This window comes from Arachis hypogaea, chromosome 17 (genome assembly GCF_003086295.3).
Source record: "Arachis hypogaea cultivar Tifrunner chromosome 17, arahy.Tifrunner.gnm2.J5K5, whole genome shotgun sequence".
In the NCBI taxonomy this organism is placed as follows: domain Eukaryota; kingdom Viridiplantae; phylum Streptophyta; class Magnoliopsida; order Fabales; family Fabaceae; genus Arachis; species Arachis hypogaea.
In genome coordinates, this window is record NC_092052.1 from 65,545,399 (window position 1) to 65,572,259 (window position 26,861).

Consider the following 26,861-nt stretch of genomic DNA (forward strand, 5'->3'; position numbering starts at 1 on the left):
TTTCTCTTTCCATGGCCGTCCGACCTTTCCATGAGATATCTCTCTAACCGACCTTCCCTGGCCAGTTTTTCTATCATATTTTTTAGGTCGTAACAGTCATTTGTAGAGTGCCCATACAGCTTGTGGTACTCGTAATAATCATTACGGCTTCCACCCTTTTTATTTTTTATTGGACGCCCGGGGGGGAGGGGGTTCTCGGTATGACATATTTTCCTGTAGATATCCACGAGAGAAACTCGTAGCGGGGTGTAGTTGTGATACCTCCTAGGTTTCTCCGAGCCAAATTCTTCTTTCTTCTTGGGCTCCTTTTCCTTTCTCGTGTCTGATGAGGATGCCTTAATCGCCAATTTGGTTTCCGCAGCCTGGCATCATTCAAAGAAGCCGGGTGTCTTTTTGAGATAGACTGGGAAAAAGGGCCTTCTTGGAGACCATTGACTAGTCCCATTATTATTGCCTCAGTGGGTAAGTCTTGGATTTCCAAGCATGCCCTATTGAATCTCTTCATGTAGTCTTTGAGAGATTCGTCAACTTCCTGTTTGACTCCAAGTAGACTGGGTGCATGCTTGACCTTGTCCTTTTGAATTGAAAACCGTGTGAGGAATTTTCGTGCAAGGTCTTCGAGACCAGTAACCGACCTAGGTGGCAGGCTGTCAAACCATTTCATGGCCGACTTTGTTAAGGTTGTCGGGAAGGTCTTGCAGCGAGTCGCATTTGAAGTGTCAGCCAGGGTGGTACGGCCGTCGTCTGAGTTGTTGAAAAGAGATGGGGGGTGGTACCTACAAAAACACTCCGATGCCTAAGTCAACAAGGGTCTTAGCAGGATTATAGTGTATTGGATCTTAAGTATACCTGAGAGTGTCAGTGTATTTATAGGTGATGAGCCAATAACCACTATTGGAGTAGCTCCACTCTTGATGGTGGATAACTGCCCCTTTATCAAGAGGTTGTTAAGATCTCTCTTCTAGAAGTGGGTGAGAGATATTAGGAGTCAGTTATAACTCATTCAGAGGGGAGTTATCACCTTGTAATATTTTGTCCGATCTCTCAAGAGGTCGGTTATGTGATAGTTGTCTTTTGGGCTTTTATCTACTTTTGGGCCTAACTTATGTTTTGGGTCAGGTATGAACAGTATGCATGTGCCATACACAATTGAACAAACAATAACTTGAACATATGATTTCATTTTATTTTTTATGAGTTTTTAAGAGTACGTATTTTTAAAAAATTATTCTGGACTTATACTCCGAAATCGAACTTTTTTTGTGGGAGCAAGTTCGCTATACTCCGCAAACTTTATAAAATTCATAAAGTTCATCATTCTCCCAACGAACTTCAGATTCCTAAGTTCTTCTTTGTGTTAGGGACCACTATTCTACTATGCCATTGTTGCCTATATACATGTGTCATACACAATTGAACAAATAATAAACTGAACATATGAATTTTATTTTATTTTTTTCTATAAGTTTTCAAGAGTACTTATTCTTAAAAAAGCTAATGTGAAAGTATAAACAGTTTAAGTCATTTTTAAATACGGCTTATTCCTATGTACTTTTGTGTAATCCTGTGTACTTCTGAAGACGATGATAATGGTCACCATTTCTGCCGACCACGTTGCAGAAGTCATGCTTGTTGTCTGTTCAGCATTTAACTCTCCAACTTTTCTTCTCACACAAATTAAACCAAATTAGAATTTTTCAAAATTAAGAGTTTTGATTCTAGTATATATATATCTTTTTCAAATTAGAAGCAAAGAGACGTTGTGAAGTTTAGGAATTTAAAGTTCGTTGGAAGAACGACTAACTTTATGAATCTTATAAAGTTCGCCGGAGTATGGCAAACTTGCCCTCCACAAAAAAGGTTGGATTCCGGGATTGGATTCCAGGATATAATCAGAGAATAATTTTTTTGTGAAAATAAAGTTTTTTTTTTAATTTTATTCCAAAAAAATTCCATCACTAATAATATGATCATGTTAGACTACGAAGGAAAATCACTTTGCACTTGCTAGCTATAGCATAAATGTGACAAATCAGAATTACTAAACAACTGAAGAATCAATTTGCTAAGGCTTGTACATGGTATTGAACCTAGTAATGTGGCAAATATCGTATTTTAAAATGGCTTGAGTGGTATCACCAAAATACTGTGCTTACTGAAGGGAATTCAGATCATCCTCAGTTTTTGAGGATTCGTTCTTTGCAACCCGTAAATTCTCTCTAACTGAGTACAATTACAAAATTAGAACCAAATCAATTCAGTAAAGCACTACATTAGCAGGGAATAAAATAGCATTTATAATTACAACTAGCTTCCACAAACAAACAAAATGCAAAACTTTAATTTCAGCAAAGGGAAACATGATAAAAAAAAAAGAAGACAAGTCAAGGAAATTTAAAAAAGCAAAGAAAGCATTAATTATAAATTGAAAAAAAGATTTGATGAAATCAGGAGCCAGGAGCTGAAAGAGAAGGAGTGTGATTGGTGGAGTAAAGAACAGGAAGATTTACGGTATGTTGTGGACCTTCTCGGATGCTGGAGTCAAGCTCCTTAATTATGCAGGAGGAGCTTCCTGTGATAATCCGCTGTCAACATGGCAGCGTACGGATTCCTCAGTCTCTTAGAGGGAAAGTCATCGCTGTTTCTGTTCATCTTCGTCCATGGAATCATGTTCGAGGAACTGAAGTTGCCGCCTAAGCAGAAAAGCTACATTTACCAAAACAATATTTAAAAATAAAAAAGAAATACTAATTGAAATATTAATCTTGTTAGTTGTTTTATGCATCATGCTCGCTTATATTTAGATAATTAAGTTTTATGGATTAAAAGTAATTTTTTACATTGTTCATAAGTGATAACATGCTAACATTGGAGTGTGTAAATATTTTCTGTCCCTTCAACCAAGTTTCAGCCTTGACTTGAAGATCAGAGTTACATATAGCATCCACTACTTGAAAGCATCCAAGCTCTAAAGGACCAAAATCACCATTTATTCGCGGCAACAATCTGAATTCCAAATCAAACGCAAGGTCATGAGATGTTTGACCTATTCCAATCAAATCCTCCCAACCATTTTGGATCCCTACTTTCTCGATTGGTAGATGCTAAATAAAGCCAAAGAAAGAATTTCTCAAAGCACAAAAATTACTACTCACGTGCTTTGTCTAATTATTGTGTCACAAAACGCACCACTTTTCCTATTCAGGCTTCCGCTTATTCTAATTCTAAACCAAAATACAGACTAACAAAAGGTTTAGACATAATAATGTAGCATTCTCTTGTCTTGAATTTGATCTTCAATGCCTACCCTCCTTATTATCATTGTGGTGTTCATCTCTAACTCATGCGCAACATCTGCTTTAAACAACTTCACTCCAAAAGATAATTTCCTGATAGATTGCGGTGCTGAAAACGTAGCAACGCTCCCTGATGGAAGAAGATTCAAATCAGAATCTGAATCAAGCTCCTTCTTGCAAGCCACTGATGACACCAAAGTCTCATCCAACGAACCAATTCCCAAACTACCCTCCCCAATCTACTCAAACGCAAGGATCTTCATTCATCAGGCTACATATTCATTCCCTCTGAACCAACCTGGTTTTCATTGGCTTCGCCTTCATTTCTACCCAATCGAGAACACTATCTTTGAACTTCACAAGGCTACCTTCTCTGTGAACACAGATAAGTATGTTTTGCTTCATAGCTTCAACGTCAACAATGACACCACCATTGTCAAGGAGTTCCTCATCAATGCCACAGAGCCTCACTTGTCCATATTCTTCATTCCAACCAAGGATTCAGCAGCATTTATCAATGCCATTGAGCTTGTTTCAGCTCCTGATAACCTCATATTTGACACCGCCACATCGCTTTTTCCCGTTGGAGACTTTTCGGGCTTGAGCAACTACGCTTTCCAAACGGCTCATCGCATCAACAATGGTGGTCCTTTAATAACTTCATCAAATGACACACTGGGAAGAACATGGGTATCTGATTCTGATGCACCTTACCTCACAAACAAGAATTCGGCAAAGAGTGTTTCTGTGGCTACCACTGCCATTAAGTTCCCTTCCAATACACCAACCATTTCTCCGCTCATTGCACCGCAAACAGTTTATGCTTCTGCCATGGAGATGGGTGATGCTGGTGTTAACGAGCCTAATTTCAATGTCTCGTGGAAATTTGATGTGGACACCGCTTTTGATTACCTTGTAAGACTGCATTTCTGTGATATCGTGAGCAAAGGGCTAAATGAACTCTATTTTAATGTATATGTCAATGGAAAAATGGCAGTTCCCAATTTGGATTTGTCAGCTATTACTGGAGCTTTGGCAACACCTTATTACAAAGACATTGTGGTTAATTCTTCTTTGATGTCTGAGGGGCTAATGGTTCAGGTTGGTCCTGCAAATGCTGAGGGTGGGAATGGCAATGCAATTATGAATGGAATTGAGGTCTTGAAGATAAGCAATTCTGTGGACAGTTTGGATGGTGAATTTGGTGTTGATGGAAGAAAAGCTGGTGGTTCAAACCGCGGTGCGGTGGCAGCGGTTGGTTTTGCAATGATGTTTGGAGCCTTTGTAGGTCTTGGTGCGATGGTGATGAAGTGGCAAAAGAGGCCGCCGGATTGGCAAAAAAGGAATAGTTTCTCTTCATGGTTGCTCCCTTTACATGCTGGTGACGCAAGCTTCTTAAGTAGCAAGAACTCATTGGGGTCTAACAAGAGCAATTTCTACTCCTCAACCATGGGACTAGGCAGGTTTTTCTCGTTTGCAGAGTTGCAAGATGCTACCAAGAGCTTTGACTCCAATAATATTATAGGTGTTGGAGGATTTGGTAATGTGTATTTAGGTATGATTGATGAAGGGACTAAAGTTGCTGTTAAGAGAGGGAATCCACAATCAGAACAAGGCATCAACGAATTCCAAACTGAAATTCAAATGCTGTCTAAGCTAAGACACAGACATTTGGTTTCGTTGATTGGATACTGTGATGAAAACAATGAGATGATTCTTGTTTATGAATACATGCCTAATGGACATTTCAGGGACCATCTTTATGGCAAGAATTTGCATCCTCTTTCCTGGAAGCAGAGATTAGAGATCTGCATCGGAGCGGCCCGCGGCCTTCACTACCTCCACACAGGCACAACACAAGGTATCATCCACCGTGATGTTAAGACCACCAACATTCTCCTTGATGAGAATTTCACGGCCAAGGTTTCCGATTTCGGCCTCTCCAAAGATGCACCTATGGGCCAAGGCCATGTTAGCACTGCCGTCAAGGGTAGCTTTGGATATCTTGATCCTGAGTATTTCAGGAGGCAACAATTGACTGAAAAATCCGATGTGTATTCATTTGGGGTGGTGTTGCTTGAGGCATTATGCGCGAGGGCCGCCATTAGTCCTCAGTTGCCTAGAGAACAAGTAAACTTGGCTGATTGGGCAATGCAGTGGAAGAGAAAGGGGATGCTTGAGAAAATTGTGGATCCTCATCTTATTGGTTCTTTGAACGCTGAATCCATGAAGAAATTTGCAGAGGCTGCTGAGAAGTGCTTGGCTGATCATGGTGTTGATAGGCCTACAATGGGGGATGTGTTGTGGAATTTGGAGTATGCATTGCAGCTTCAAGATGCTTTCACGCAAGGAAAGGTTGAAGACCTCAGCAACTCCTCTGCTTCTGTTCCTACCCCTCCTACTCTACCTAATCATAATTCCATTTCCAACCCCGCCTCGGTTGATGATAATAATGCCGCTAGTGAACTTCATCATCAAGAAGTAAATAACAATAATGGATCAACCCAAGTACCGGCTACTGAAGATTATTCTGGGACAATGTTTTCCCAAGTTAACAATCTTAGTGGTAGATGATCCAATTTCGATCCTGTTCACACCAACTCTTGTCTTAGTTGCATAGTATATAGCAGATACTTTGTAGTATGTCAAACTATATGTTGCTTTTCTTCTAGAAACTCTTCCTCTCCAGGGATCATTTAATTTGTATTCTCTTTAGTCGGAGCAATTAAGATACGGTGGGCACTCACATGAACATGTATTCACTGCTTGTAAGTAGTTTATGTGCCTTCAATGCAGTATTGCAGTTAGTAATTGAATTGTAAATTAAAAATTCTTTTAGCTTTTATTTTGTTTTTTTTAAAAAATGTAAATCATATTTTTTTCACGTATTAGTGCATCTTCTCTTCTAGATAAAAGCACGTATTGATTTTATATATACTTTTTTCTAAAAGAATAATACAGAGGCTCATTCTAATAAAATTATATTAGCTAGAATGATTATAATAATTATGATGTGTCAAAAAGTATTGCTAAAATTAAAATAATATTTTCTATTGTTAAATGACGTTTTTTAAAAAGTGTTATTTAAAAAATATCACTAAAATAAAAACAATATGACTTCAATTTTAATAATAATTATATAATCATGGTAATTATTATAACATAATTATATTAAAATCCATCTAATATAAATATAACATCTCTTTGAATACTCCAAAACAAATAAATATACAGAACAAGAATGGATTTTAATTGATATTGTCACACCTCTCTCATTTAGTTTTTGTTTATTCTTCCTAATGTACCCCTTTTAAATAATGAATAAGTAAAAGAAACAATTATTTAACATATATTTTTGGACAAATTACATAAATAAATCAATTGAACTTTAAATTTATGCAAATATAACTTTTTTAAAATATGTTACATCTTTGTTCTGTTTTAATTCTATATAAATCATTACAGAGTATAACGGTTTGTAGATTACACGTAATTTGCTACAGAATAACACATATTACGTTAAAAATGTGCCATACAGAAACAGTTAGAGGATGTCGCTATTTTTGAAAAACTTGGACCATACATAAATCGCTGCAGGGTCTAGCGGATTTACCAAGAAATAGTGGATAACGTAATTGGTATGCAAAATTGTTACTCTGAGGTTGTAAAATTTGTTGTCGTTCTCTCCCTGGCAATGGCGCCAATAACTGGTGCACAATACCATGGTCCAAACATAACTTTACAACTTCGCACAACTAACCAGCAAGTGCACTGGGTCGTCCAAGTAATAAAACCTTACGTGAGTAAGGGTCGATCCCACGGAGATTGTTGGTATGAAGCAAGCTATGGTCATCTTGTAAATCTCAGTCAGGCGGATATCAAATGGTTATAGTATTTTCGAATAATAATAATAAATAAACAGAAAATAAAGATAAAAATACTTATGTATATCATTGGTGAGAATTTCAGATAAGCGTATAGAGATGCTTTCGTTCCTCTGAATCTCTGCTTTCCCGCTGTCTTCATCCAATCAGTCTTACTCCTTTCCATGGCAAGCTTTCTGTAAGGGCATCACCGTTGTCAATGGCTACATCCCATCCTCTCTGTGAAAAAGGTCTAAATGCTCTGTCACGGCACGGCTAATCATCTGGAGGTTCTCGATCATACTGGAATAGGGTTCACCCTCCTTTTGCGTCTGTCACTACGCCTAGCACTCGCGAGTTTGAAGTTCGTCACAGCAATCCCTTCCCAGATCCTACTCGGAATACCACAGACAAGGTTTAGACATTTCGGATCTCAGGAATGGCCATCCATGGGTTCTAACTTATACCACGAAGACACTAATAACTCAGACTTGGTCCCCTGTATTAGATATCTAAGAGATACTCATTCTAGCTTGTTTGCATGTAGAACGGAAGTGTTTGTTAGGCACGCGTTCATAAGTGAGAATGATGATGAACGTCACATAATCATCACATTCATCATGTTCTTGGGTGCGAATGGATATCTTAGAAGCGGAATAAGTTGAGTTGAATAGAAAAACAGTAGTACTTTGCATTAACTCATGAGGAACAGCAGAGCTCCACACCTTAATCTATGGAGTGCAGAAACTCTACCGTTGAAAATACATAAGTGATGAAGGTCCAGGCATGGCCGAATGGCCAGCCCCCAAACGTGATCAATATGATCCAAAGTTGAACTAAAAATCATAAGATGTCTAAAAGACTAGTAAAAAGTTCTATTTATACTAAACTAGTTACTAGGGTTTACAGAAGTAAGTAATTGATGCATAAATCCACTTCCGGGGCCCACTTGGTGTGTGCTTGGGCTGAGCTTGAAGTTTACACGTGGAGAGGTCATTCTTGGAGTTGAACGCCAGTTTGTAACGTGTTTCTGGCGTTCAACTCTGGTTTGTGACGTGTTTCTGGCGTTTAACTCCAGACTGCAGCGTAGAACTAGCGTTCAACGCCCTTTTGCGTCATCTAAACTCGGCCAAAGTATGGACTATTATATATTGCTGGAAAGCCCTGGATGTCTACTTTCCAACGCAATTGAAAGCGCGCCAGTTTGAGTTCTGTAGCTCCAGAAAATCCACTTTGAGTGCAGGGAGGTCAGAATCCAACAACATCAGCAGTCCTTCTTCAACCTCTGAATCTAATTTTTTGCTCAAGTCCCTCAATTTTAGCCAGAAAATACCTGAAATCACAGAAAAACACACAAACTCATAGTGAAGTCCAGAAATGTGAATTTAACATAAAAACTAATAAAAACATCCCTAAAAGTAACTAGATCCTACTAAAAACATGCTAAAAATAATGCCAAAAAGCATATAAATTATCCGCTTATCACAACACCAAACTTAAATTGTTGCTTGTCCCCAAGCAACTGAAAATCAAATAGGATAAAAAGAAGAGAATATACTATAAATTCCAAACTATCAATGAAACATAGCTCCAATCAGATGAGCGGGACTTGTAGCTTTTTGCCTTTTGAATAGTTTTGGCATCTCACTTTATCCATTGAGGTTCAGAATGATTGGCATCTATAGGAACTCAGAGTTCAGATAGTGTTATTGATTCTCCTAGTTCAGTATGTTGATTCTTGAACACAGCTACTTTATGAGTCTTGGCCGTGGCCTTAAGCACTTTGTTTTCCAGTATTACCACCGGATACATAAATGCCACAGACACATAACTGGGTGAACCTTTTCAGATTGTGACTCAGCTTTGCTAAAGTCCCCAATTAGAGGTGTCCAGGGTTCTTAAGCACACTCTTTTTTTTGCTTTGGACCTTGACTTTAACCGCTCAGTCTCAAGTTTTCACTTGACACCTTCACGCCACAAGCACATGGTTAGGGACAGCTTGGTTTAGCCGCTTAGGCCAGGATTTTATTCCTTTAGGCCCTCCTATCCACTGATGCTCAAAGCCTTGGGATCCTTTTTATTACCCTTTCCTTTTAGTTTTAAGGGCTATTGGCTTTTTGCTCTTGCCTTTTGGTTTTAAGAGCTTTTGGCTTTTTCTGCTTGCTTTTTCTTTTTCTTTCTATTTTTTTTCGCCTATTTTTTTTCTGCAAGCTTTGTATTCACTGCTTTTTCTTGCTTCAAGAATCATTTTTATGATTTTTCAGATTATCAAATAACATGTCTCCTTGTCATCATTCTTTCAAGAGCCAACATATTTAACATTCATGAACAACAACTTCAAAAGACATATGCACTGTTCAAGCATTCATTCAGAAAACAAAAAGTATTGTCTCCACATCAATATAATTAAACTAAGTTCAAGGATGAATTTGAAACTCATGTAATTCTTGTTCTTTTGAATTAAAACATTTTTCATTTAAGAGAGGTGATGGATTCATAGGACATTCATAACTTTAAGACAAAGTTACTAAATACTAATGATCATGTAATAAGACACAAACATGGATAAGTACTTAACATAAAGAAAACGAAAAACAGAGAATGTAAGAACAAGGAATGAGTCTACCTTAGTGATGGTGGCATTTTCTCCTTGAGGAACCAATGATGTCCTTGAGCTCTTCTATGTCTCTTCCTTGTCTTTGTTGCTCCTCCCTCATAGCTCTTTGATCTTCTCTAATTTCATGGAGGATGATGGAGTGCTCTTGATGTTCCACCCTTAATTGTCCCATGTTGGAACTTAATTCTCCTTGGGAGGTGTTGATTTGCTCCCAAAAATTATGTGGAGGAAAGTGCATCCCTTGAGGTATCTTAGGGATTTCTTGATGGTGAGCTTCCTCATGCGTTTCTTGAGCTCCATGAGTGGGCTCTCTTGTTTGCTCCATCCTTTTCTTAGTGATGGGCTTCTCTTCCTCAATGGGAATGTCTCCTTCTATGAAAGCTCCAGCTGAGTAACATAGATGGCAAATAAGATGAAGGAAAGCTAACCTTGCCAAGGGGGAGGACTTTTCGGCTATTTTGTAGAGTTCAAGGGAGATGACTTCATGAACTTCTACTTCCTCACCAATCATGATGCTATGAATCATGATGGCCCGATCCACAGTAACTTCAGATCGGTTGCTAGTGGGAATGATGGAGCGTTGGATGAACTCCAACGATCCTCTAGCCACAGGCTTGAGGTCCAATCTTGTCAGTTGAACCGGTTTGCCTTTTGAGTCAATCTTCCATTGAGCTCCTTCTACACATATGTCCGTGAGGACTTGGTCCAACCTTTGATCAAAATTGACCCTTCTAGTATAGGGGCGTGCATCTCCTTGCATCATAGGCAAGTCAAACGCCAACCTCACATTTTCTGGACTGAAATCTAAGTATTTTCCCCGAACCATGGTGAGATAATTCTTTGGGTTCGGGTTCTTACTTTGATCATGGTTCTTAGTGATCCATGCATTGGCATAGAACTCTTGAACCATTAGGATGCCGACTTGTTGGATGGGGTTTGTTAGAACTTCCCAACCTCTTCTTTGGATTTCATGTCGGATCTCCGGATACTCATTTCTCTTGAGCTTGAAAGGGACCTCGGGGATCACCTTCTTCTTGGCCACAACATCATAGAAGTGGTCTTGATGAGCTTTGGAGATGAATCTTTCCATCTCCCATGACTCGGAGGTGGAAGCTTTTGTCTTCCCTTTCCCTTTTCTAGAGGATTCTCCGGTCTTGGGTGCCATCAATGGTAATGTAAAAACAAAAAGCTTATGCTTTTACCACACCAAACTTAGAATATTGCTCGCCCTTGAGCAAGAGAAGAAAGAATAGATGAAGAAGAAGAAGAAAATATGGAGGAGAGGAGGGAGAGGTGTATTCGGCCAAGAAGGGGAAAAGAGGGTTGTGTTGTGTGAAAATGAGGAAGAATGGAAGGCTTTATATAGGGAGGGGAGGGGGGGGGGTTAGTTTCGGCCATATAGGGTGGGTTTGGGTGGGAAATTGATTTTGAATTTTGAAGGTAGGTGGAGTTTATGAGGTAGGTTTATGGGGAAGAGTGGATGGATGTGAGTGGTGAAGTGGTGATAGGGAAGAGAGATTGAGGTGATTGGTGAAGAGTTTTAGGGAAGAGTGTTTATTGGGAAGAGAGGATGAACATTGAGAAGAGGGAAGAGAGTGAGTGGTGGTAGGTGGGGATCCTGTGGGGTCTACAGATGCTGAGTTGATCCTGTGGGGTCCACAGATCCTGAGGTGTCAAGGATTTGCATCCCTGCACCAATTAGGCATGTAAAATGCCTTTGCATGCAATTCTGGCGTTTAAACACCGAATTGATGCTTGTTCTGGGCGTTCAGCGCCCAGATGCAGCATAATTCTGGCGTTGAACGCCAGCCAGATGCTTGTTTCTGGCGTTCAGCGCCAGCTCTTCCTCAGTGTGCATTTCTGGCATCTGAACGCCAGGATGCTGCTTATTTCTGGCGTTCAACGCCAGATCCATGCTCTGTTCTAGCGTTGAACGCCAGCCAGATGCTCCTTACTGGCGTTTAAACGCCAGTAAGATCCTCCTCCAGGGTGTGATTTTTTTCTTCTGCTATTTTTGATTCCGTTTTCAATTTTTATATTTATTTTGTGACTCCACATGATCATGAACCTAATAAAACATGAAATAACAATAAAAATAAATTAAAATTAGATAAATAAAAATTGGGTTGCCTCCCAACAAGCGCTTTTTTAATGTCAATAGCTTGACAGTGGGCTCTCATGGAGCCTCACAGATGTTCAGAGCATTGTTGAGACTTCCCAACACCAAACTTAGAGTTTGGATATGGGAGTTCAACACCAAACTTAGAGTTTGACTGTGGGGGCTCTGGTTGACTCTGTTTTGAGAGAAGCTTACTGTGCCTCTTTTCCATGTTTACAGAAGGATGTCCTTGAGTTTTAAACTCAAGGGAGTCCTCATTCAATTGAAGGACTAGTTCACCTCTGTTAACATCAATCACAGCTCTTGCTGTGGCTAGGAAGGGTCTTCCAAGGATGATGGATTCATCCTCATCCTTCCCAGTATCTAGGATTATGAAATCAGCAGGGATGTAAAGGCCTTCAACCTTTACTAATATGTCCTCTACTTGTCCATAAGCCTGTTTTCTGGAATTGTCTGCCATCTCTAATGAGATTTTAGCAGCTTATACCTCAAAGATTCCCAATTTCTCCATTACAGAGAGTGGCATGAGGTTTATTCCTGACCCAAGGTCACATAGAGCCTTCTCAAAGGTTATGGTGCCTATGGTACAAGGTATTAGGAACTTTCCAGGATCCTGCTTCTTCGGAGGCAATCTCAGTTGATCCAATGCATTTAGTTCATTGGTGAACAGGGGAGGTTGATCTCCCCAAGTCTCATTACCAAATAAATTGGCATTCAGCTCCATGATTGCACCAAGGAACTTGGCAACTTACTCTTCAATAACATCCTCATTCTCTTCTGAAGAGGAATACTCATCAGAGCTCATGAAGGGCGTAAGGAGGTTTAATGGAATCTCTTTGGTCTCTAGATGAGCCTCAGAGTCCTTTGGTTCCTCAAAGGGAAACTCCTTATTGATCACTGGACGTCCCAGGAGGTCTTCCTCACTGGGATTCACATCCTTCTCCCCTCTTGTGGGTTCGGCCATGAAAGTCAATTCAATGGCCTTGCACTCTCCTTTTGGATTTTCTTCTTTATTGCTTGGGAAAGTACTATGAGGGATTTCAGTGATCCTTTTACTCAGCTGGCCCACTTGTGCTTCCAAATTTCTAATGGAGGACCTTGTTTCATTCATAAAACTCAGAGTGGCCTTAGATAGATCAGAGACTAAGTTTGCTAAATTAGAGGTACTTTGTTCAGAGTTCTCTGTCTGTTGCTGAGTGGATGATGGAAAAGGCTTGCTATTGTTAAACCTGTTTCTTCCACCATTATTAAAGCCTTGTTGAGGCTTTTGTTGATCCTTCCATGAGAGATTTGGGTGATTTCTCCATGAGGGATTATAGGTGTTTCCATATGGTTCACCCATGTAATTTACCTCTGCTATTGCAGGGTTCTCAGGATCATAAGCTTCTTCTTCAGAAGATGCCTCTTGAGTACTGTTGGATGCAGCTTGCATTCCATTCAGACTCTGAGAAATCATATTGACTTGTTGAGTCAATATTTTATTCTGAGCCAATATGGCATTCAGAGTATCAATTTCAAGAACTCCCTTCTTCTGAGGCGTCCCATTACTTACAGGATTCCTCTCAGAAGTGTATATAAACTGGTTGTTAGCAACCATGTCAATGAGTTCTTGAGCTTCTGCAGGCGTTTTCTTTAGGTGAATGGATCCACCTGCAGAAGTATCCAATGACATCTTAGCTAATTCAGACAGACCATCATAGAATATATCCAGGATGGTCCATTCTGAAAGCATGTCAGAAGGACACTTTTTGGTCAGTTCCTTGTATCTCTCCCAAGCTTCATAGAGGGATTCACCTTCTTTCTGTCTGAAGGTTTGAACATCCACTCTAAGCTTACTCAGCTTTTGAGGAGGAAAGAACTTGGCTAAGAAAGCCTTGACCAGCTTATCCCAAGAATTCAGGCTATCCTTAGGTTGAGAGTCTAGCCATATTCTAGCTCTGTCTCTTACAGCAAATGGGAAAAGCATGAGCCTGTAGACTTCAGGATCTACTCCATTAGTCTTAACAGTGTCACAGATCTGCAAGAATTCAGTTAATAATTGAAAGGGATCTTCAGATGGAAGTCCATGGAACTTGCAGTTCTGCTGCATCAGAGAAACTAATTGAGGTTTAAGCTCAAAATTGTTTGCTCCAATGGTAGGAATTGAGATGCTTCTTCCATGTAAATTGGAATTAGGTCCAGTAAAGTCACCAAGCATCCTCCTTCCATTATTATTATTTTCGGCTGGCATCTCCTCTTCTTGTTCGAAAATTCCTGTAAGGTTGTCTCTGGATTGTTGTATTTTAGCTTCTCTTAGTTTTCTCTTCAGAGTCCTTTCAGGTTTAGGGTCTGCTTCAACAAGAATGTTCTTGTCCTTGCTCCTGCTCATATGAAAAAGAAGGGAACAGAAAAATAATAATAGGGATCCTTTTTACCACAGTATAGAGGTTCCCTTGTTGTTAGTAGAAGAAGAAAGGGAATAAGAGTGAAGAAGAATGGATAATCCAAACACAAGGGTGAGGATAAGAGCAATAATTTGAGATGAAGAGAAGTGTTAGTAAATGAATAAATAAATAGAAGGAGATGAGAGAGAGAAAATTTCGAAAATTAATTTTGAAAAAGAGTTAATGATTTTCGAAAATTAAAGGAGAATTAAAATTGAAATTAAAATTTAAACAATTAATTAATTAAAACGAATTTTTGAAAAAGAAGGAGGCATTTTCGAAAATTAGAGAGGGATAGTTAGTTAGGTAGTTTTGAAAGAGATAAGAAACAAACAAAAAGTTAATTAGTTAGTTGAAACAAATTTTGAAAATCAATTTTTAAAAGATAGGAAGATAAGAAGTTAGAAAAGATATTTGAAAAAGATATGATATGAAAAGGTATGATTAAAAAGATATGATTTTGAAAAAGATAAGATAAAAAGATATTTTTTGAAAAGATATGATTGAAATTAGTTTTGAAAAAGATTTGATTTTTAAAATCACAATTAATGACTTGATTCACAAGAAATCACAAGATATGATTCTAGAACTTAAAGTTTGAATCTTTCTTAACAAGTAAGTAACAAACTTGAAATTTTTGAATCAAAACATTAATTGTTGATGATATTTTCGAAAATATGATGTAAAATTAAGAAAAAGATTTTTGAAAAATATTTTTAAAATTTTTGAAAATAAATAAGAAAAATGAAAAAGATATGATTTTTGAAAAAGATTTTGAAAAAGATAAGATTTTTAAATTGAAGATTTGAATTGACTCATAAGAAACAATTGAATTTTAAAATTTTTTGAAAAAGTCAATCCAAATTTTCGAAATTTATGAGAGAAAAAAAGGAAAGATATTTTTTTGATTTTTGAATTTTTAATGATGAAAGAGAAAAAAAAAAAAACTCACAACATGAAAATTATGAATCAAAACACATGATGCATGCAAGAACACTATGAATGTCAAGATGAATACCAAGAACACTTTGAATATCAAGATGAACATCAAGAACTTATTTTTGAAAAATTTTCAAGAAAAGAAAACATGCAAGACACCAAACTTAGAAATTTTTCATGCATAGACACTATGAATGCAAGAATGCATATGAAAAATAAGAAAAGACACAAAACACGGAAATATGAAGATCAAACAAGAAGACTGGCCAAGAACAACTTGAAGATCATGAAGAACACTATGAATGCATGAATTTTCGAAAAATGTATAAATTTTTAGAAAAAATGCAATTGACACCAAACTTAAAAATTGACTCAAGACTCAAACAAGAAACACAAAATATTTTTTATTTTTATGATTTTATAAATTTTTTTCTTTTTTTTTTATTTTTTTGAAAATTAATGTGAAAAAAAAATAAAGATTCCAAAATTTATAATATGAATTCCAGGAATCTTGCACTCTCAGTCTAAAGCTCCAATCTGAGGTTAGACATGGCTTAATAGCCAGCCAAGCTTTAGTATGCTATTACATGCATTGAAGTGATTAGTTGAATCCTCAGTCCAATGGAATTTAGACATGGCTTTACAGCCAGCCTGGATTGAACAAATCATCATGAAACACTAGAATTCATTCTTAAAAATTCTGAAGAAAAATATATTTTATTTTTTTAAAAATATTTTTTTTTCGAATATTAATTAGGAAAAACGAAAAAGAAGAAATTTTTTTTGAAAAATTTTTGAAAATAAAATAAGAAGAAAATTACCTAATTTGAGCAACAAGATGAACCGTCAGTTGTCCAAACTCAAACAATCTCCGGTAACGGCGCCAAAAACTTAGTATGCGAAATTGTTACTCTGAGGTTGTAAAATTTGTTGTCGTTCTCTCCCTGGCAATGGCGCCAATAACTGGTGCACAATACCATGGTCCAAACATAACTTCACAACTTCGCACAACTAACCAGCAAGTGCACTGGGTCATCCAAGTAATAAAACCTTACGTGAGTAAGGGTCGATCCCACGGAGATTGTTGGTATGAAGCAAGCTATGGTCATCTTGTAAATCTCAGTCAGGCGGATATCAAATGGTTATAGTATTTTCGAATAATAATAATAAATAAACAGAAAATAAAGATAAAAATACTTATGTATATCATTGGTGAGAATTTCAGATAAGCGTATAGAGATGCTTTCGTTCCTCTGAATCTCTGCTTTCCCGCTGTCTTCATCCAATCAGTCTTACTCCTTTCCATGGCAAGCTTTCTGTAAGGGCATCACCATTGTCAATAGCTACATCCCATCCTCTCTGTGAAAAGGTCCAAATGCTCTGTCACGGCACGGCTAATCATCTGGAGGTTCTCGATCATATTGGAATAGGGTTCACCCTCCTTTTGCGTCTGTCACTACGCCCAGCACTCGCGAGTTTGAAGTTCGTCACAGCCATCCCTTCCCAGATCCTACTCGAAATACCACAGACAAGGTTTAGACTTTCCGGATCTCAGGAATGGCCATCCATGGGTTCTAACTTATACCACGAAGATACTAATAACTCGGACTTGGTCCCCTGTATTAGATATCTAAGAGATACTCATTCTAGCTTGTTTGCATGTAGAACGGAAGTGTTTGTCAGGCACGCGTTGATAAGTGAGAATGATGATGAGCGTCACATAATCATCACATTCATCATGTTCTTGGGTGCGAATGGATATCTTAGAAGTTGAATAAGTTGAATTGAATAGAAAAATAGTAGTACTTTGCATTAACTCATGAAGAACAGCAGAGCTCCACACCTTAATCTATGGAGTGCAGAAACTCTACCGTTGAAAATACATAAGTGATGAAGGTCCAGGCATGGCCGAATGGCCAGCCCCCAAACGTGATCAATATGATCCAAAGTTGAACTAAAAATCATAAGATGTCTAAAAGACTAGTAAAAAGTTCTATTTATACTAAACTAGTTACTAGGGTTTACAGAAGTAAGTAATTGATGCATAAATCCACTTCCGGGACCCACTTGGTGTGTGCTTGGGCTGAGCTTGAAGTTTACACGTGGAGAGGTCAATCTTGGAGTTGAACGCCAGTTTGTAACGTGTTTCTGGCGTTCAACTCTGGTTTGTGACGTGTTTCTGGCGTTTAACTCCAGACTGCAGCATAGAACTGGCGTTCAACACCCTTTTGCGTCGTCTAAACTCGTCCAAAGTATGGACTATTATATATTTCTGGAAAGCCCTGGATGTCTACTTTCTAACGCAATTGGAAGCGCTCCATTTTGAGTTCTGTAGCTCCAGAAAATCCACTTTGAGTGCAGGGAGGTCAGAATCCAACAGCATCAGCAGTCCTTCTTCAACCTCTGAATATAATTTTTTGCTCAAGTCCCTCAATTTCAGCCAGAAAATACCTGAAATCACAGAAAAACACACAAACTCATAGTGAAGTCCAGAAATGTGAATTTAACATAAAAAATAATAAAAACATCCCTAAAAGTAACTAGATCCTACTAAAAACATGCTAAAAACAATGCCAAAAAGCGATAAATTATCCGCTCATCAGTAATCCACTAAAAGTTGTAGCGGATTACGTGTTGTAGAGGCATTCCATTACGATGTATTGGTGTGGCAGAAAAAATATATGTACATACCAACAAATTATTTTCATAATAAATTATTTTTTTATTTTGTTAAAGAAAAAATGGTTACGGTGTTTGAAAAAATAACGTGATTTTAAAATGAAAAATATTTAATATTAATATTTTTAAATATAAAAATAAATTGTATTAATATTAAAAGAAAAAATATGTACAAATATTGTTCATACCCTATCCCAAGACATAAAAGTCAGACCCAATAAGGATGAAAGGCCTATCCAGGAGGGTGGTCTTTACCGCATACCCGACCTCTTTAAAGAAGTCGGACATGATGAAAGAAATCGGTTTATACTTATCCAAATAAGTAACTGCCTCTCCAAATCTCTCCAACTATCTCTATCTTCTCTGAAAGGTAGACCCTAACAAACTCCCAAGATTAAAAGAATAGTTACCCATCAATAAAGGTGGAACTACTTCAAAAAAGGTGGTAAAAAATCTCTACTATGAATACACTAACATCTCTCAGGTGTATTCACGTTCTATATTACTAAAACCTTGCTTAAGGCATTTTTGGTCCCCTCTTAGTCAGGTGGTGCTTGTGGGGGGGGGGGGTGTGATGGGTGAAAAAATGCCGGTTAAGAATTTCTAATGAAAATAGCACTGTCAGTACAGTCTTAACCGATGAAATTTCCACTATCAATTTAAAAGGTGTCACAATTAAGAATAAATAACTGGGAGTAGAATTCCTAGGTCGTTTCCCAAAGAGTTGACACAAGGTGCAATTTATTGGTCAGGAATTTTCTGAGAAACTTTTGAAGTTTGAGGACGGAAAAATAAATAACTAAAAATCAAAGCAGTGAATGATAGCAAGAGGTGTTATGTATTTGAAATAAAAGGCCTTGGCTAGGAGAAGATTAATTGGAGTTTCTATCCTTGTTGACTTTTCCAAGTATAATAGTAAAAGGTTGTTGCTTCCACTCAGTTATCCTCTTGCAGTTGCGAAGGAAGGTTAAGTGGGTATACTAACTCTGATTCGCAAGTCCTAATCCCTTCTTAGGGAAGGATTAGAGTTAGTGAAAAGTGAGTTAGCCAGCAATCCCCAATTACAAATTAATACTCGAGTATTCCAACTCAAGGGGTTCCAATTAATTAACTCCCAAGCCAAGTTGAGAGCTTTAAATCATAACATGAATGCCATTTTTCAACAACATGGAATAAGAATAAATAGGAGACATGGTAATTAAAATAAATGAATAAAAGCAAATTTTGAACTGATAATTGATTGGAAGAAATCAAGCAAGTAATGTAATTAAATATAAAAAGAGTTCATTGAATTAATAAATTCAAAATTAACAATATCCAAATATGACCACGAGCAATTAAATGAAAAACAAAAGAGTAGAGTAATAGAAAGGCAAACTATAAAGATGAAAACTTCAATCGAAGGTAGTAGCAGCTCTCTCAATATCCAATCCAAAAGAAAAAACTAAGAATTCTAAGAACCCTAGGAGAAGTAGTGTTTTTTCTCTAAAATTCCAAACTAAAACTAAAACTAAGTGAAAGTGAATGTATGTTGAGTCTCCCCTTGCCCCCTAGCTCTAGTTTGTATTTTTGGGCTGAAACCTGGGTCCAAAACATCTCAGAAATCGCCCGCAGCATCTTCTGTAATTGCAGCACGTCACGCACGTCACGCGTACGCGTCGTTGTATGATGCGCCAATGCATGCGCATGCGTCAGGTATGCGTGCGCATCGATCCTCGCTACTCAGCTCCTTAGTTTCTTGTGTTCCTTCTACTTTTGCTTGCTTCCTTTCCATCTTTTAAGCCATTCCTGCCCTATACAACCTGAAAACACTTAACACACAGATCACGACATCGAATGGAATAAAGGAGAATTAAAAATTAACAATTTAAAGGCTTAGGAAGAAATTTTTCAATCATGGAACAAAATTAGGAAGGATTTGTAAAACCATGCAGTTTGTATGAATAAGTGTGCGAAGAACTGATAAAAACCACTCAATTTAGCATAAGATAAACCATAAAATAGTGGTTTATTAGTGTGCCACGACGAAACAAGGGAATGAAAGGCCACTTTGCGTTGAATGCTCTTGATCCTCCCCACAATGATGGCTCTGTTGTCTTGGGGAGCGTTGAAGCTTGCTTCTTCTCCAGATTTTTCTTGGTCATCAATAAGACCTGTCCTTAATAGAACTGAGCCCTTGCTGACTTAAGCATCGGAGTCTCTTGCAGGTACCATCTCCCACCTCCTCACGAGGAACTCAGACGGTGGCACCTTGGCATTGGAACAAGTCGGATGCTACCTCAGTAGGAGTCTGGGCCGCACGCTCAGGCCCAAATCAACGTTTCAGGTAACCCTCAAAATATTGGCGCTGTTTCCAGAGAACCTGGAATTCAACCCTTGACAATGGCAGATGATTGCTATGAAGATAGTCACACGGCATTTAAATCCGAGCCGGAGCCCCACCGTGATAATCTCACACTTGCAATACCTCCTCCCCAAGAAAGAACTCACATTTCTCATAGAAAAGGGACTTTAGGAAATCCCCAACCAAGGCGGATCCAGTCAGAGCTCCATCCGTTGGAAAATAAGAACCACCCTATTTAACGGAGATACTAGGTTTAGTCCATGGCCATCATGGACGACTAGAGTAGCTTGAACAAAAAGCTGAATGGCAACGAAAAGCAAAATGAGAACTGCAAAGGGAGGTACGACGACAAAAGGAGCTAGAAGAAAAGCTCTTAAGATTGGAAGCCGACCTTCGAAGAAGGAGTAATCGAGCAGATTGGGAAGAAAGCCCTCTAGGAGGAGAAGACCCGTTTGTAGAGGAGATCATGCCGGCCAAAGTCCCAAGGAATTTCAAAACCCCAATATGGATCTCCACGACGAAACGATTGACCCGAGGCATCATCTCAGCAACTTCAAAAGTTAGATGTACCTGGCCAACGCCTCAATGCTACTCGTTGTAAAGCATTTCCGACGACTATGACCAAAGCTGCGATGAAAAGTGGTTTGATAACTTACCGCCCAGGTCGGTGACTTACTTTGACGACCTGGCAAGGAAGTTTCTCACAAGATTCTCAATTCAGAAGGATAAAGTGAAACATGCATCGATCTTGCTAGGAGTCAAACAGGAGGTCAGAGAGACGCTCCGAGATTATATCGAAAGATTCAATAAGGCATGCTTAGAGATATAAAACCTATCCACTGAAGCAGTCATAATGGGATTAGTTAATGGTGGTTAAATGTTGATTAGGGTCTTCTTGTGCACTTCCTCCAAATGAACAGTTGTTTTGGACTAGAGTAATGAGTTGTGGCTTCAATTCGAAATTATTGGCATGGATGGTTGGCTTGAGAATGCTGCTACCACAGTTCCCAGGATTGGGATTAATGTAGGACCCTAACACTCTTCTCTCATGCCCAGCATGGTTGGCTGCACCCTCTCTGCCACGATTGTGCACTTCTTCCTCATGATGGTTCTCCATATCATCCTCCATATTTATGTCTAAGTCCTCCTCTTCTTCCTCTGCACCAATAGCCTTTTTCCTTCTTGATTTCCTCCTTAATCTAAGGAAGGTCCTCTCATGTTCACTATCAAATGAAGTTGAAGTTTTCCCTCTTCTACCTGTCATGCACTCAATAAACACAGGCAACATCAAGTAGAAAATTCACTAAGAATCAAGGTTAGCTTGGTTAGTGCAATTGATCAAACAATTGGTGGACTAATTTGTTGAAAAGTGAAAAAATAAAGGAAAATAAAGAGAAACAAATCAAATTGCAGAAGATAAAAAGTAAACAGCTGAAATTGAAACTTAATTAACAAAAAAAAAAGAAAGAAAATGCTCAATCTAGTTATCCTTCAATTTAATCATTGTCAATACAAAATTAATCCCCGGCAACGGTGTCATAAACTTGATACACGAAAACTTGTCTCTCAACAAATTTCCACTGGCAAGTGCACCGGATTGTCGTCAAGTAAAAACTCACAATAGAGTGAGGTTAAATACCACAGGGATTGATTGGTTGAGCAATTTTAATTGAAGGAGTGTTCTAGTTAAATGGAATCAGAATTGAATGATTGCAGAATGTAAATTGGCGGGAAACTTAAAGCGCAAGAAAAGTAAATGACATAATTTAAATTGCAGAATGTAAAAAGCAGAAACTAAAGGACAGAAAGTAAATGGCAAATAATTAAAATGCAAAAGCTTAAATTGCAAAAAATTAAATGGGAATGGGGATTGTGCATCAAATTAAACAGCAGAATGTAAAAGAATGGGATATTCATTGGGCTTTAGGAGATATTGAATTCTTTGGATCAAAACATTTTTATCTCTTCCTCAATCAATGTATTCATTGACCTTGCTTGGAAATCTTAGGTGATTGGATCCCAATGTCTTGGCTCACCAATCTCTCTAAGTTTGAACAATTGTCCAATGTCTTGATTTAATTGCTCATGGGAAGAGATGAAGTTTGGTAACTGATTATACTACACAAATTCATAGATCAAAGTATTGGTAGGATTACATGTCATGATATCCATCCAACCCCCAATCTAATCCAATGTGAGAAAGCATTTCTAGCATGATTTTCTTATCCCTCTCTCAAGGATCAAAGGAAACCCAATTATGAATAGCTTCTTTATCAAGATAACTATTCAATTGAATTAAGATCGAAAACTTTCTAACAAAATCAAGAGAAAAGATAGAAGAAGAAGATGAAAACTATTATTGATCCATTGAATTACAACAAAGCTTTCTAACCCAATGAAGAGGGGTTTAGTTGTTCATAGCTCTGAAAATGGAAATTAAAATTGGACAGTACATTGTAAAATTAAATTGAAATTGCAGAGAAGAGAATTATGCAGAGAGTTCCCTAACTTGGGTTCCTGACTGGCTAACCCCCACTAACTTAAACTCTAAGCTATTTATACACTTTCTTCAATTGATCTTCAAGTCTCTTAGATTGGGCTTTTGGCCTTTACTGAAGTGGGTTGGAGTGGCTCCAATGCTGTTGAGAAGAGATGTGCTTGATTTGCAGAGTTCTGATGTCAAAGTTGGAGTCAACATTTTTGAGAAAATGTTGAGTCAAATGTTCTTTTAGAGAAATGGGTTCTGGGTACTTTGAGCAACATTTGACTCAACGTTGGAGCTCCAACGTTCGCCTAGTCATGTGTACGTGTGGCTCACGCGTACGCGTGGTTGGGAAGGAACCTACGTACATGCGTACGCGTCATCGACGCGTACATGGTCATTGCAATTTCCCCAACTCCAATTTTTGAAAGGTTTTTGCACACGTTGGCCTTAACGTTGGACTGGCAACGCTCCCTCCAACGTTGGCAAACCCGCGCATGCGCGTCACCCACGCGTGCACGTGGATTGTCAAACTTCACGTGTGCGCACGTTTGCCTCAACGTTGGACTGACAACGTTCCCTCCAACGTTGGCATATTCACGTGTGCGCGTCACCCACGTGTGCACGTGGATCATCAAAATTCCAAACTTCACACATGCGCGTCACCCATGTGTACGCATCGCTACAAATTTTTCTAATTCCAGAAAGCAAAACTGTATCAAAGAACGTTGGAGGTAACATTGGCTCACCAACGCTCCCTCCAACGTTGGCACTAGAACTTTGCAGCAATTTTTCACTACTCTTTTCTCCAACATTTGAGGCAACGTTGGTGGACCAACTTTGGTCACCAACGTTGCTTCTTCTTCTTCTTTCCAGGCCATTCTTCAAATTCTTTCCATGCCTTTCTTCACCTATCATCAACCAATACATGCATCAAAGCTTTGCTAAAATCATGAGAACTTGCATCATTCTTAGCACACAAGTAATTATGGCATAAATCTCATAAAAATGCATCAAATTAACTATGTTTGAATGAATCAAGGTAAATATGAACTGTTAACCCAAATGCTTACTTATAGCTCAAGAAAGTGTATAAAACCTACTAAAAACAAAAGAAAAGGCTAGTGAAACTAGCCTAAGATGCCTTGGCATCACAGAGGTCATGGCTCGCATACAATCTGAAGAAGTACTACGGTTAGGTAGCTGATAAACCCCAATTTTGTGGTTTATCTTGTGCATAATTTGGTGGATTTTATCAATATTTTTCACACTTATTCATCTAAATTGCATGTTTTTGTGTTTCCTTCCTAATTTTGCTTCATGGTTTAAAACATGCTTCTTTAACCCTAAAAATGCTTAATTTTAATCCTCATCCATTACCATTCAATGCTGTGACGTGTTTGTTAAGTGGATTTAGGATCTATAGGTCAAGGATGGCCTAGAAGATGGAAAGGAAGCATGCACAAGAGGAAGGAACATGAAGAATAAAGCTTTGGAGAAGTTGGCACCGACGCGCACGCGTAGCTGACGCGTACGCGTGGCTGACGCATACGCGTGGCTTGGCGCAGTAGTGACCGACGCGCATGCATGCCTGTTGTGTACGCGTGGCTCGAGAAACTCACTTGACGTGCACGCGTGACCGACGTCCACGCGTGACGCCTAGCACGTGACTCATTAATGAAATCGTGGCAGGCGATTTTTGCAAGGCTCCAGGCCCAATCTAAGCTCAATTCTGTATGGAAAAAACCCAAGGAACAAAAGGAGAAAGGGGGACTCACTCATTCACACCATACACATAATTTTTAGCTAGTTTCTGTTCTTGTTTCCTAGAGAGAGAAACTCTTACTTCTCTCTAGATTTAGTTTGTTTTGATCTTCTTTTGTTGAATTTTCAAATTGGGTCTTGTTATATTCTAGTTTCAATTACTTAATTTTAGCTCTCTAGTTATAATTTTGTTTAGATTTTGTGTTGGAATTGTGTTTTCTTGTCATTTTCCTTTTTCTTCTCATTTTTTGAACTTTGTGGATTTTGAATTTCTCTTAGTACATTGATGTTTTCTATGATTGATAGTGTTATTTGAGTTGTTTTCTATTGATAATTGTTAGTGGGTACTTGTAAATTCTAATTAATTTCACAATCTAAATATGTCTTTAGTTAGTGCATACCATGTTTTTGATGAAATGCTTCCTTTGATTATAGAGTAGTTTTCTATACTCTTGGCCTAGGCTAAGGGAATTGGGTGACCTTGAGTCATTGAGTCTAATTGAATTGGTGATTTGAGAACTCTTAGTGGTCAAATTGATACCCATTGACACTAATATACTACTAAGCCAATTAGTAGTTGGATTGGGGCTTATGAGTTGAAATTGACCAAGCCATTTGACATACTTCACTTGTAGAAGTAGACTTAATGAGCTTGGTTCCTCATAATTGTCAATATATGGTTATTGGTGATCCCAATTCCTATGCCTTAGCTAAGAGTCCCTTTTATAATTCATATTTGAACCCAAAAATCCCAATGGCTTGATTCTTGTTATAGTTAGTTTAGTTGTTTACTTAGTTTTAGAATAGAAATAGATCTATATGTTGATTTGTTAGGTTGCATTTACTTTTACTTTGCTTTAATTAATTGATTTAGTATCTTGCACTTTAAGATTCTTGCATGCTAAGCTTTAGTAGTTTAAATTCTTGTTTATGACTCCCAACCCTGGAATTCTAACCAATATTGATGCACATGTTTGCCCATTCTCTTGAGGACGACCCGAGACTAATACTCTCGGTTACTTTTTATTGAGGTTGACTTGTGACAACCATATCAAAATTTGATCAAAAGGATTACATGTTGACCTAGGACTATACTACGACAATGATTTTCTATTGAGAAATTCTAGATCAACGATAATTTTAGCTATCAAATTTTTGGCGCCGTTGCCGAGGAATGATTGCAATTTGTGCTTTGATATTGGTTATGTAAATATGTGAATATTATAGATAGTTTACTTACTTTCATTAGTTTTCTTTTATTTTATATTTTCTTTAATGCATGAGCTATGACTTCTAAGTTGAATGACTCGGTCTCAACTGAATCCTAGCTTAGTCGAGTTTGATCGTGAAATTGAAAGAACCTTACTACATGCTCGGCAAGCTAGACGTCGGTTGGATTACACGGCCAGTGCTTCGGCCTCTCTTGAGGAACCTTCCAAAACACTAGACGGAACCCAGAGTGATCTAGAGTTCACATTCAACGAAGGAACTTCCTATTCCTCTGTTGGCACTACTGATATATCCTTGCATACTACAGGTGAAAACCACATGGCGAAGCCACGTAGGATTACCTTGCACGAGCAAGGAGCACCAGATCTCATTTTTCAACCGTTGCAAGCTAGGTATCCGAATCTTGATCCTAATTTTGAGCTGAAGAATAGTCTGATTAACTTGCTTCCTAAGTACCACGGACTACCGGGCCAAGACCCCATTAGAAACTTGAGATACTTTCAAGTAGCTTGTTCTATGGCTCGAAGGTATGGCGTTGATGAGATTGCTTTCATGGTTTTTGCTTTCCCCTTCTCTCTTGAGGGGCAAGCAAAAGAATGGCTCTACTTCCAACCTGATAAAGTGGTGACTGAATGGGATCTATTGAGTAGAGACTTCTTAGATAAGTTCTTTCCTCCAGAGAAGACCGATTATATCCGGAAGGAAATTTTCGGTATAATGCAAAGAGACCAATAGACACTCTATGAATATTGGACTCAATTTAAGAGATTGTTGGAATCTTGTCCACATCATGAGTTAGATACTCATTTGCTCATTAGCTATTTCACTGGAGGTCTTTATGCATCGGATAAGAGATTGCTCACCGCCTCTAGTAGTGGTCCCTTTCTAAGAACAAGACGGCGGCAGAAGCATGGAGTTTGATCAATGATGTCACCGAAGCTACCCAACATGTGAGAGTGAGGAACAATCCTCCCAAGAGTGTGGTGGAAGCACCTCTTTCCGACTTGGCTTTGACTAAAGTGCTTGGAGAAATGACCATTCTCCTCAAGGAGATTCACCAAGGACAAAAGGCATCTCAATCAATCCAAGCCATCCAAGCTCCACC

At 38.4% G+C, this 26,861-nt stretch overlaps 1 protein-coding gene and 1 non-coding gene across 2 annotated transcripts; both read left to right on the top strand.

The window, feature by feature from the left end:
- Positions 1–3,249: 3,249 nt before the first annotated feature.
- On the top strand, positions 3,250–6,211 carry LOC112762583 (probable receptor-like protein kinase At4g39110). The gene has a single exon (XM_025808453.3). It carries the CDS (start codon positions 3,300–3,302, stop codon positions 5,868–5,870), a length of 2,571 nt encoding a protein of 856 aa, XP_025664238.1. The 5' UTR covers positions 3,250–3,299; the 3' UTR covers positions 5,871–6,211.
- Positions 6,212–13,621: 7,410 nt separating this feature from the next.
- LOC112768402 (small nucleolar RNA R71) lies at positions 13,622–13,729 on the top strand. The gene has a single exon (XR_003185836.1). It is a non-coding gene; the product is annotated as a small nucleolar RNA R71 (small nucleolar RNA).
- Positions 13,730–26,861: the final 13,132 nt, after the last annotated feature.